The sequence below is a fragment of the Nelumbo lutea genome, chromosome 1 (genome assembly GCF_056320005.1).
Source record: "Nelumbo lutea isolate HS-2025 chromosome 1, American lotus-T2T, whole genome shotgun sequence".
NCBI classification, from domain to species: domain Eukaryota; kingdom Viridiplantae; phylum Streptophyta; class Magnoliopsida; order Proteales; family Nelumbonaceae; genus Nelumbo; species Nelumbo lutea.
In genome coordinates, this window is record NC_142684.1 from 40,775,995 (window position 1) to 40,789,717 (window position 13,723).

General features: G+C 35.6%; 1 protein-coding gene across 4 annotated transcripts in view; it reads right to left on the bottom strand.

Annotated features, from left to right (window-relative positions):
• Window positions 1-345: 345 nt before the first annotated feature.
• The window catches only part of MEE22 (maternal effect embryo arrest 22), a 33,311-nt gene continuing 19,933 nt past the window's right edge, over window positions 346-13,723 (bottom strand). For all 4 annotated transcript variants that reach the window (XM_088986501.1, XM_088986491.1, XM_088986482.1 and 1 more), the window contains 2 exons: window positions 13,603-13,715; window positions 346-924 (listed from right to left, as the gene is read on the bottom strand). In XM_088986501.1, the coding sequence (XP_088842627.1) occupies window positions 639-924; window positions 13,603-13,715 (399 nt within the window). In that variant the 3' untranslated portion in view covers window positions 346-638. The remainder of the gene's footprint in view (window positions 925-13,602; window positions 13,716-13,723) is intronic.

Below are 13,723 nucleotides of genomic sequence, written 5' to 3' on the forward strand. Positions count from 1 at the left end.
ACATTAGCTTACATGAGAAATTGCAACTAATCCAGAACAACCCCCCCCCCTTTCCAAATAGCCTCTTGAATAATTAGCTGGACCACAACCTTTGACAACAGAGAGCCAGGTTCATACGTTTGTGTAGGACCAAAACCACTAGAAGACCTTGAGCTTTCTACAATGCTGCTTTTTTTTTTAATCTATTCCAGCATCGGAAGTCAGAACCAGTAAGAATAAGCGCTTCCAAGAAGTTTTCACTATATCTGATTAACACTATGCAACCTCCGTATTTAATAGAGATGATGCTCCGGCAGGCAAATGTAGACAAATAACCAGTGAACCATGGCAACATACAATTAGATATAAAGGCAAGGCAAAAATTCAATTTACTATTGACAATTTGAAATATACAACAAAATTCCTTGGCATCAGTAGATGTTCTCACTTTCTCATCGATTGCAAAATTTTTTGATTCCAGAAAAAACAATTAAATTTGTCACTTACCATTAATAGAACTCATCTGAAATTTAATGCAAAACCAAGAGCCTGCATCAATTGTATGCACGACTCAAGTTTCCACCATGGTACTCCTCTTAGTCATGGAGATCATTTGGCTCTACAACTAGGTTAAGTATTCAACTATTTACACCGGCAGATTAGAAAAAGCCAAGTAACATGCGCTTGTGCTCTTTGCTCAGCCTAGAAAACCACTTTCTTAAAATATTGGCATGAACAGATCTACTTGTAGTAACTGCGTGCTCATTATCACACTCAACAAGTTCTCTAAAATCAAGATTGAGAAGACTTGTAAGAGCATTAACAGTAGCAAATTGAGTAGGAAAACCCCATTTGGTTGAAGAATCTTGATCCAGAAAACCAGACAATGTACACCTCAACTCTTCAACTTCCATCTGTTCATATCCATTCACAACAATCCCAAGCCTGAAAAACAGGAAAAAAGTTGAGTACCCTTAAAAGTAACTAATTCAATATGGAAACATGATAGGTCGCAATAAATAGAAAATTAATTGGCTGTATAAGGGGGAGATTTGTCCAAACGCAATGGAACCCAAAATTACAATAACCAATGATCAATAACCCTACTAATTGGATTGGATGTCACCAGGTAAAACAGGGACAAATGGTGCACACCAACTTGTCCAATCTGTACATGGCACAACATTTTTGGATCTCCATCCTCTTGTAATATAAATGGCTTATGGTGAGAGCTTTACTGAAAAATACTATCTAGTAACCAGAAAAAAAAAATGCATCCTAAATTGTAGGAATTGCATATATCTAATACAGAAGCCAACATAACCTAAATGTTAATTGTTCATGTCACTGCAAAATCAACAAAAGCAGCAAAATATGAAAAGAAGGGGAAAAAAGTCAAAAACCTTATCCAATAACTCTGGGCCAAAAAACAGAAGCCTTCTCTTTATTATTTCAGAAAAAAAAAAGAAAAAAAAGCATTCCCAATAACTCAATAACCAACTCTTGTGAGGTTTCTTCAGACAAGAGAACTGAGACTTGCATATACGTGGGTCCACAGATCAGGCTCTTTTGGGGGATCTTTTGGCCCTGAACAGACAAGGAAAAAAGGGGTTTATGTGATTCAGTTTTATGTAAAAAGATGGAATTAGGTCATGGTGACAGGTCACTCTTTGGGGCAGGTACTGGAGGTGCATTTGGAATTATAAGATAAGCAGTGATGGTGATATGCTTGCTTTATCTTCTGATCTACAATGGCAGAACTGATGGTTGTATACAAGGCTTTAGATTGGAGGAAGTATTACATTATAGTTGCATGGTAGAAGGAGGGGATTCGGTAGTTATAGGATGGTTAAAGAATGGTACCGGATCATGGAGGTACATACTATAATGAGGGAAATAAAACATCTGGCTAGGGTGGCAAGAGTATGGTTGAAGGAGTGAATCAATATGTACAGATTTAAAGGGCAGATAGCAAGGTTAGCCAAATTATAAGGAGTTTGGAATTTCAGCTTGCTCCTTTTTTCTAAAATCAATGGAGTTAACTGTCAATGATCAAGAGAATAATTATTGAACTTCCAATATTGACTGTTGAGATACCAATTTTTCTAGATGAGGTAATCTTTGTATATAACTATATATTACTTTTATATCTTCCTAACAAAATTTCGGCAGTTACTAATTATGCTAACAAAAAACTTATATTAAGTCGATTATATTATAGGGGTTCACAACACAAACACAAACAATAAAAATATTATTACACAAGGTCAGAGATGCAGAAATGATATGAGGGGTGAGAGAAACTGCCATAACTTTGGGTAATAGGTTGTGGCAACTAGAAGTGTAAAACAGCCCAGGCGGCCAAGCCTATGTCTTTCATATATATTATATTTACATATATATAATATTTTATATTAAATGGCATATTTTATGCATATAAATTTATTTTATATATTATAAAATATAAATATTATATATAGTATATATTATAAGTGTCATATTATAACATTTATAAATAAAATATAGGGAAATTTCTACTACGACCCACCACATAAAAAAAAAAAAAGAATTGCACCGGGCCACAGGCCAGGCTGTGCAAGCCACCCCGCACTTCCGTGCCATGCTAGCATAGCTCGCTATAATGCGGGCAGCACAACAAAAGAATGGCACAGCTTACATTACACCTGTAGTGGCATCTCCCAAATGGCCAAATCCCACAAGTAATACTTAATTCTCAAAGGAATTGACTTACTTTTCCCATTTGTCTTGAAAAAAAAAGAAAATGAGAGAGGGAGTAAAGGAAGAAGGGTTAGGAGAGAAATAGGGTGGGAGGGTTTGGATCTATTATGGATTTTTGATGGAAGAAATAAACATTTTTTTTTTTATTATTTTTTTTTATGAAGGGGGATTAGGGAGTTACAGAGTAGTACTTAACATTTTAATGGGACTTTTATGTTTGGGGGGTGGGGGAACAAGGGCCCACCATGTCCGCCCCTGCCTTCATCCAGTAGCTATATATAAGTAATATTGGTTTTAACAAAAAAGTTTGGGGGGAACAAGGACCCCCCACTATACATGGCTCCACCGCTGCTGATCAGAAAACAGTATCATACTAATTACATTAGTTCTTTCCAAAATGAACATGCATGTATCAAGTCTCAGAGGATTCAAATTTTGGCATCTCAACATAGTGTATATAATTGTAAATCTACTTGATTCATATGAATGCTAAGTCAGACACAGGATCAGTCGAGTCCATCACTGGTGTACGACCACTTGTTCTAATTCCAATTGATGTTGGACCCAAATGACCAAGGTATGATGAACCTAGGAGGGTTAGGATATCATTTTAAGGCTAAAGACAGGGCTTTGTTAGGTTAAAAAAATCTTGAGTCCAAACTATAAAAGTTGCAGTTTTATCCCAAAATGTGAAAATTTCAAATTGGGGAAAATAAGTCTAGGATTCCATTTTTAATGAAATTTCATAGGTAAATTTAGAATGGATAATTTTAGATGACCAAGTTTGGTCAGGTTCAGAGTACAATGGGGACAAAATGATGAAAATTCTAGCATTGGAAGAACTCAAAAACTAAGGAAAATGAAACTTTGGGATAATATCCAGAGGAATAAAAGGATGTTCGAACATATGGGGGCACAGGACCAAAAATGGTTTGGTAAAAAGAGACAACAGCCAAAATTGAAAATGTTCAGGTTAATGAAAATTAAAGTAAAACTCACCTAGATCAGTTTCAATACTTCGTGAAAGTTGAAATAATATCTTTTAATCAAGAACTTATGGTTGTTGATAGAAAATAATAGATTCTTGAAAGACTTCAAATAAAACAGAGATAAAGAAGAGAGTAAAGCCTAGAATCACTAAACAGGGTGCCTCAAATGAATCTGGGGCATTGGATCACTCACCTTACAAACTTTAAATCCCAAATAAATTTCATTCATTCATCATATCCATGTTTTGCACTTTACACATATACAGACACTACAAGAGTAAGCAGTCCTAATTAAAACAAGAGGAAATGAAAACTACAGAATTGCCATTGTCATAAAGAAAATTAAATAACTCCAAAGCTACTTATAACCAATGACTGAATTTTCTTTCTTTTTTTTTGGATCAATAACTCACAGATTCCATTAAAATTAGAGAAAAAAGATACAAAGGTACAACAAAAGGGAGATAAACTCTCTTACCTCACCTAACCAAAACAAGACGAGAAAAACTCTCTTGTCTTACCTAACCAAAACAACAAGACGAGAAAAATTACAAGATAGCCCAGAAAAAAGAGCCCCTAGTTGGCCCTTGTTTAGCTACCCCATCAACAAAGGAGCTAGTACTTCTTTTAACCCAACTCATCTTCACCTCAATTTTCTTGGTTATCCAATTGAATTTCCTCTTCTCATTGCTGTAGTTCCAAAAATTAGCAGTATCATTTTTCAGCCAATCCACTACCAGTTTAGAACCACCCTCTATGACCAATTTGGTGATGTTTGGTTCAATTGCCCTTTGAGTTCCTTTGATAACAGCTGATACCTCAGCTCTAAGAGAATCACCCATTCCAATTGGCCCCGAAAAGAGAGCAATTATCACACCTTCCTCGTTTCTTAAGACACCCCCAATACCTGATGGACCCGGATTACCCATGCTACTTCCATCGAAATTAAGTTCAATAAAACCACTAGGAGGAGGAGCCCAAGAGGGTAGGGATGTGCCTTTAACCAGAGCTGATCTTGCAATTTCCTTCCAATTTCTGAAGAAATCAACAGCCAAACAGTCTTTAAACAGGACCAAAGACTTCAGCCAGTGTACCACTCTTACCTGAACCGACTTCAGAATTTCTGGCAGACTTATTTCCCTTATCTGAGAAAATTCTCCCCTTTCTTTCTACCCGTGACTCTTCCTCTTTTTTTCAACCGGCTAAACATGAATGGAGCAAAAAGGCTCTGTACATCTGGTGGAGGTGACCATCTGCATCCAAACAAAGATAAATACCACTCCGAAATGTGATTAGTAACAGAGCAGGAAACCAGTAAATGGTAACCAGTCTCACCTTCAGCCTTGCAAAGAACACACCAGTGGGGAGATAAACAACTCATAGGTCTCTTTCTCTGAAGAAGATCACAAGTGTTGACTCTTTCCAGGATTGCTTCCTAACAGAAACACCCAACCTTCATAGGAACCGGTTTGCACCAGACTTCCTTTACTGGAAAAGGGTGCCCTAACTGACTTGATGGATGAACTAGAGCTTTGAAGTAAGAAGCACAAGAAAAAACAAAAAAACAGAGGCTAATAAAGTCCAGACCCTTCTATCTGATTTAGAGGGATATAAAAATTTTCCTTAAAGAATATTAAGAAGAGACAAAGTATTATCCAGTTTTGACTCCCTAACTGCTCTTCTAAAACCCAAGTTCCACCCAAACCCTGAGGAAGCTTGTGAGGGTCCCAAGAAACTAGAAATAGGATTATTTTTCAGATTAGACAAGACAAATAGAGAAGGGAACTGATCCTTCAAGGGAGAATCCCCAATCCGAACTTCTTCCCAAAATTTAATGAGATTACTGGAATGCAGATCATACCTTGTCCACGGGATGAAGAGAGGCAGAGAAACTTGGACAGCATTCCATGGAGAAGCTTCCTAGCCAAAATTCCAGCATCCCATACATTCCTCTTTTGAATACTCCCTTCTGAATATTCCCTAAACCTAGGCCTCCACACTCTTTACTTCTGCTCACCATATCCCACCTAACTCTATGATCCTTTCTCTCCTCACCTGGGTCCCATAGAAAATCCCTCATTAATTTTTCAAGCCTTCTAGAAATCCTCCTTGGCATTTTAAAAACTGACATAAAATATATCAGAAGGTTGGCAAGGGTAGATTTTATCAAAGTGCCCCCCCCCCGAAGAGAAATAATCTCTCTACCACCCCAAGTCCTTCACTAGCCAATTGGATACCACACACCCTGACATGCTTGCACACTCTACCACTCTCTCCTCAAGATTCACCACAACTATACAGCTTTTAGATTAGACAATTGCTCGAACAGCTATAAGGCAAGTTTCAAATTCCTAAGCCATCTGCAATCGCCATCTTCACAAAAGAGAAGTGTATCATCCGCAAATTGCAAATGAGTTAAGAGATACCCCATCCTTACTAGGGGTGTTCACGGTTCAGTACCCGAACCATGGGCCTTTTTTTCGAAAACCGGTAACCGGAACCGAACCAAAACCATTCGATTAACCTGTTGACCAGTTCGGTTTTTCGGTTTTTTGACTTTATAATATTTATTATAAAAATAAATAAATATATAATAAAAAATTATAAATATATATAATATTATATTTTAAATAATAAATAATATACAATGTATTATAAATATATATATATATATATATATATATATATATATTTATATATAATGCATATTTATTAATTTATAATATATATATATATATAATATACATAAATATATAGAAAATATATAGAAAAACTTGTATACCGGTCGGTTCGGTTAACCGTTGGTTTTTTAACTTGTTAACCGAAACCGAACCGGTACCTTCGGTTTTTTAAAAACTGGTTCGATTTTTCGGTTTTTTTTGGCTCACCCCTAATCCTTACCAACTCTCCATCCTTTTATTAGGTTCCTAGAGTCTGCTCTAGTGACCAATCTTCCCAAGACATCTACTATCAAAGTAAACAAAAACGGAGATAGGGGATCTCCTTCCCTTATTCTCCTTGGAGTTGGGAAGAAATTCACCACTGTCTCGTTCACCAAAATGGAATAGTGACAAGTTCTAACACATCCCATCACCACTTTTACACCATCTCTCTCCGAATCCAAAGTTCAACATTACCTGGAGCAAAAATGACCAGTCCACCAAATCATACACCTTTTCTAAGCCCAATTTACACATCACACCTCTCTTCCATGGTCTTCTAAAATCCTCCACACTTTTGTTTGCTATCAGAATTTGACCAATAATCTGTCTTTCCTCCACAAAAGCTCCTTGGTCCACAAAAGCTCAAAAAAAAAATGACCACACTTTTGTTTGCTATTCACCTAGGGATGCAAACTGATTGGAAAGAATTCGAATCAGGGTATATTTGAATCCTATCCGGCAATGCTCATGTCAGATCCAAACGGATCTGATAGGACTCGATTGGAATTTGAATCCTATCGGTAAGTTAGGTCTTCGAATCTGATCCGATCCAACTTATATTCTTTAAAAATTAATAAATTATTAAAATAAAAATAAAATATACTAATTTAAATAAAGTAAAAAAAAATAATACAAGTGTTTTTTAATCATTTTCATCATATATATACATGTTTTTATAAATAAATAAATAATATAACAAATTTATAAAAATATAATATAAAAATGTATTTATAAATAAATAAATAACATATATATGTATTATATATTTTTAAAAATAAATAATATATATCGGATCAGATAGAGGGTGATGCAAATCCGATCCGATTTCTGACTGGATCCTATTATCCATAGTTGTTAAGGAGACGCCTAGGCGACTAGGCAGTTCTTCATGGTCGGCTCGCCCAAACGCCCCAAGTTTTACATACTAGGCACCTGCCCAGAGACTTAGGCGGGCACCTACATATAAGGCAGGCGCCTATTTACCTTACAATAAAATTATTTTTTAATTTAATTTATTGTTTTGCAATTTTATTGGTGGTTGTATTGTTTTAAAATATGTCTGGTATCAAACTATCACTTAACTCTTGTCTCTTCAAGATTTTTCGATTGGAGAGAGAGGAGAACCGAACACCAACTCGAGCCCCAGCCCACTACGATTGTCCTCAGCTCTGGCAACGATAGGTAAGTTTCTTCTTCTTCTTCTTCTTCTTCTTCTTCTTCTTCTTCTTCTTCTTCTTCTTCTTCTTCTTCTTTATTTATTTAAATGTTTTATTTTGAATTTGATTGTATGCTACTATGCTGATTGCTGAATTGAATATCTGAGTTATGTTTGAGTGATTATATGGCTGATTAAGTGATTGTATGCTACTATGCTGATTATATGGCTGATTGCTGAATTGAAAATCTGAGTTATGTTTGAGTGAAATGTTTTTTTTGGGGGGCTCAATGGCTGATTAAGTGATTATATGGCTGATTTTTATCAGTTTTGTATTTTATTTTATTTTTTTTGGCTGATTATATGCTTCATTATATGGCTGATTTTTTATCAGTTTTGTAACTTTTGTTTTTATTTTTTTATTTTTTATTTTGGCTGATTATATGTATATGGCATTATGGCTGATTTTTTATCAGTTTTGTATTTTTTTTGGCGATTATATGGTTCATTATATGGCTGATTTTTTATCAGTTTTGTATTTTATTTTTTTTTATTTTGGCTGATTATATGGCTGATTTTTTATCAGTTTTGTTTTTTATTTTTTTTTATTTTGGCTGATTATGGCTAATTATATGGCCGATTTTTTATCAGTTTTGTTTTTTATTTTTTTGTTTTGGCTGATTGCATTTGCTGATTTGCATTATGGTTGCTTGCTTACTTAGGATTTAGGAAATATATGAAATTATGAATCTTGCAAATTTGCAATATTGTTTGAAACTTCATTGCTTGCTTTGCTTTGTTAATTGTTAACTATTTTCTAGTTTAACATAATAACATTTTTGTTTATTTTATTTGCTGATTAGGTTTTCTTTCAATAGAAATAGAGGATGACATCTAAAGAGGAAAGTGGCAGTGTTAGGCGTAAGGCTCAATCAAAGGACCCTGCATGGAAATATGCATTTTGGCATGATTTAGAAGACAAAAATACAATTTCATGCCCATTATGTGGTAAAGTTGTTAAAGAGGGAATAAAAAGGATAAAACAACATTTGATTGGGGGCTATGGGGATGTGACTAAATGTCCCAAAACTACTGCAAGTATTGCCAAGGAGATGCAAGAATATATGCAGAAGAATAAGAGGAAGAAACCATTGGATGATTTTACAGTTGAAGATAATCGTGGGGCATGGGAGTAGATTATATCTGAAAGGGGTTCTAACAATCAAAGTAATCAACCCATAGAAGGTGTCTCCATTTCAAGTGGTAGGAGCACTCCAATTTCAAATCCCCCCTTCCACCAAAAAGGAAGGAAAATGTCAAGAGGACCTATGGATAGTTTTGTCAGACCAAATCCAGAAGAAGTTGTTGAAGCAAGGCATAAAGGACAATTGGTTCAAACAAACATTGAAAGCCATTTGAAGAAGGAAGAAAGAAGAAAAGTACATTAACATATAGCAAAGTGGTTTTATCAAGCTGGGATTGCTTTCAAAACGATGAAGTTGAAAAGTTTTGAGGTTATGGTTGAAGCAATTGCACAATTCAGGTCCGGATACAAGCCTCCAAGTTACCATGAGTTACGAAAGCCACTCTTGAAAGGGGAGGTTGAGAAAACAAAGCTAATGTACAAGGAGTATGAGGCTTCTTGGAATACTTATGGTTGTACCATCATGTCAGATGGATGGGCTGATAAAAGGCAAAGATCTTTGATTAATTTTTTGGTGAATTCTCCCAAATGAACTTTTTTCTAAAATCAATTGATGCATCAAATGAAGTTCATAATGCAAGTTTTCTGTTTGAGCTGGTTGATAAAGTTGTTGAGGAGATAGGGGAGGAGCATGTGGTGCAAGTGGTTACTGATAACCACTCTGCTTATGTTGTTGCCGATGATCTTTTAAGGTTGAAGAGGAAGAATTTATTTTGGACTCCTTGTGCTGCTCGTTGTCTAGACCTTATGTTGGAAGACATTAGAGAATTGAGGTCTACAAAAAGTTGTATTGCCAAGGCAAGACAAGTGACTACTTTTATTTATAGGCATCCTCTTATTCTTGCATGCATGAGGAAAAAAACAAATGGAACAGATCTTGTACGATGTGCAGTCACAAGGTTTGCTACCGCTTTTCTAACTTTACAAAGTTTGTATACTTTCAAGGATCCCTTGCGTGCTTTATTTGTTGATGATGTATGGAACAACAATAAATGGGCTAACAAATCAGATGAACTAAGAGCATCAAGCACTGTGCTTTCTATTGGGTTTTGGAAAAATGTAAGAGTTGCTCTTTTGGTTGTTCAACCAATTGTGGAGGTTTTACGATTGGTTGATGGTGATGAGAAACCCACAATGGGTTATTTTTACCATGCAATGGAGTGATCAAGAGAAAAAATAAAAGAAAATTTTAGTGGAAAAGAAAGGGAGTATAAGCCCATTTTAGACATTTTTGATAGGCGTTGGACTAATATGATGCAACATCCGTTGCACCATGCTGGTTTTTTTTCTTAATCCATCCCTTTATTATAAGGCTAAAGCACAAGATGAAGCATCGGTTGGAAAGTTTGAAATGAGCTTTCTAGATTACATTGAGAGAATGGTCGGTGATATTGAAATTCAAGACAAGATCTCTCATAAGTTGGAAGAGTATAAGCATGCTCGTGGTGCTTTCTTTAATGAATTGGCAATTAAACAACATGAAACGAAGCAACCAAGTAACATAAGCTCTCTTTTCTTGAAACTTATATTTATATTTTATTCTTGTTATCTTAAATTTATATTGTTTTAATTCATTTTTTCTACTTTGTAGTTGATTGGTGGCATAGCTATGGACATTGCACCCCCAGACCTTAGGTGTATTGCATTACGCATATTAGGTCTTACATGCACTTTTTCTGCTTGTGAGCGCAACTAGAACACTTTTGAGCATGTAAATTCTAAGTAATGAACCTAATGTTTGGTTTTGTGATAATTATTTATGAAAGCTAAGAACTTAAGATGCTTATTTTATAATTTTTCTTATTTTGTTGTGAATGTAGATTCATACAAAAAAGAGGAATAGGCTTGATCAGAAGAGACTCAATGATCTTGTATTTGTTCAATACAACCAACGCCTCCGAGAAAGATTTACAACAAGGCGTGCAAATCCAAAGCAATTTGACCCTATTTGCTTTGATAATGTAGATGAAACAAGTGGTTAACTGGGAAAGACCCCTCAAATGACTTGGTCCATGAAGGGTGTGATCTTACATGGACTCAAGTTGATGAAGCACTAGGGGCATCTGAAATCCTTGAAGGGTCAAATAGGCCAAGGAGAAGTGGACATGGACGTAGAAATGCAAGTGGAGGTCCAAGTAGAGGTAGAGGTAGAGGTAGAGGTAGAGGTGGTTGTGGGAGAAGTGAGTCTATAAGACAAGATAAAGGCAAAAGTGTTGTTCAAGAAGAAGAAGAAGAAGAGCAGATACGAGACAATGATATGGAAGATAATGAAGATGAACAAGAAGATATTGATGTTAAAGAAGATGATGATGATAATGACAGTGATGATGAGGAGGATGAAGATGTTGATTATGGTGCTAATGATGTTGGTGCATTCAATGGAGGTTTTGGTGATTCTTACTTATCAGACACTCCAATTAATTAGGAATAGAGAATTTTCTTTAAGGATTGTATTGTCTATGATACATTTTAAGTTTTAAACTTCATATTTATTTTTTGTGGACTTGTGGAGAACTGGAGATGAATGATGATTTATAGTTTAGTTTTAACCTATTCATTATATGCTATTATGCTTTTTATTTTTTAATGGTTTCATGACTTTCAAGTTTCATAGTTTCATCATATTATTTCTTAAACTACCAAGCATCAACCAAGGTATGTATTGTCTATGATACATTTTATATGAAAGATTTTATTGATTACGCTTAGTGTAATATGTATCTAGTAAGCAAATATATCTTAAAAAATAGTTTAGGTCCTTTAGGAAGTATAGAAATCCATAAATTAATATATTTATAGATTCCATCGCCTATGTGCATGGGCGCCCCATGGTCGCCTAGCCTCACCTAGTCGCCTTGACAACTATGCTATTATCCGATCCGAAGATCGAATTAAGGGTGATCCAAATTCAACCAAATTGGATCGGATCGGATCTTGGATTGAATCATGATCCGATCCATTTGCACTCCTATATTCGCCAAGCTAATCGGTCTGAAATCTCTTGGGTGAATGGTTTTTTCTTGGGAATTATGGCCACAAAGGTGGGAGTTCAACCCAGGATTAATTTTCCCCTTCTTTATAATTCCTAAAAGACTCCCAAAATGCCCTCCTTCAATATTTCCCAACAACCCTGATAAAAGGCCAATGTGCATCCATCTAGATCCAGGGCTTTGGAGCGATACATAGAGAAAACTGCCTCTTGGATTTCTTCCAAATCAAACATTCTTTCTAACCAAACTCTAACCTCAAACTTCCAAATCAACTTGTTTTTTATTTGACAAAAAGCAAAATATAATTGCATTACTGAAGAAAATGGATTGGATCTCACAACACAGTGAATAATTGCACTATGTAGGAGCATTCACAAAACATTGAAAGCATACTAGATACAAAAATTGAATTGTAGACCAATTAATGCCTTTACCCAGGAAAAGATATTTGCAGTCATCTTTCCGATAACTTCAGTTTGAGAGGGTTTGTTTTCAAAGATTTTGTGATTTCTCTCCACCTAAACAGCCCATAAGGCAGCAGAACAAAGCATGAACCAGATCTTTCCACTGCCAGTCAGGCCCTCCATGTGCCAACTCTCTAAGAATTCAGGCATTGTCTGAGGAAAGACCTAATTCAGCTGAGGTGGGACCAGAATTGTATGCTAAGAGGGCAGTGAAGGAAAAGATGGCTTGCTGTCTCTAAGTTACCAATGACTCTAAATAAACTGCACAAACATAAAATGACCAAGATACCCCAATTGTCTTAAAATACAAAAATACATAGAACTTCAAAAAAAATAGTTTTGGCATCAGACACCAGTCAATTTTTGGAGATGCACTGACTTGTGAATCCCATCCTAGAATAAGGCATCCTTGTAACACTGCCTCTGTTAAGACCAACAATGTTGAGAAAGGGAAAAAATTCATACCAAGCAATGATCGACATACATATAAACAATGCATATGATGCTAATCACAAATCCGTCGCATAAAACCATTGTTCATCAATTTCAAGTGATTCATATCAAGTTACACATTGGAAGATACTTAGGTTGCACTTTTTGGAAATACTGAACTAGTGGAAATATGCACTCTGGTTCAGGCTTGTGTTCATTTTTTGACCCACAAATTATCTTTCAACAAGGCTGCCATTGTGTATCGAAATTCATATTTGCTCTCAAAATGGATGCAACCATCCCACGATTAATATGATCAAGGCAATGACCAGTAGATATTTTCTATAATGATTCAGTCTTATTGACGTTATTTCACTTGTTCAAGCAAATGAGTGGAAAAATATACCCATGCTTGCACCCTATAACAAACAAACTAGTACAAACATCAGTGCAAGGCTGAACCTACACGGATGGTTGCAATCTATTTGCATTTTTCATGATGCATCAGTGTTCTGCATCACAAATAACTGCAACCTTAAAAACTTGCAAAGGTCAATATGCTAATATACCAACTTGTTAAAAACTGAACTGTGCAACAGTATGAAGAATTGACTTTCTTCAAAATAGTGGTCATAATAAACAGAAGGCTTGCAACTGTCAAATATCACATGATGGAACTTGTCTAATATAATCAAAACGGAGCTTACCTCCCTAATTGACCAAGAAGAACAAGAATAGCAGCTGCAAATTTCTCTGAGGTACATGATTCCAGAATTTTCAAGAGATGAGGAATGATTCTTCTGCATGTCCAGTTCCAATTCTGAATGC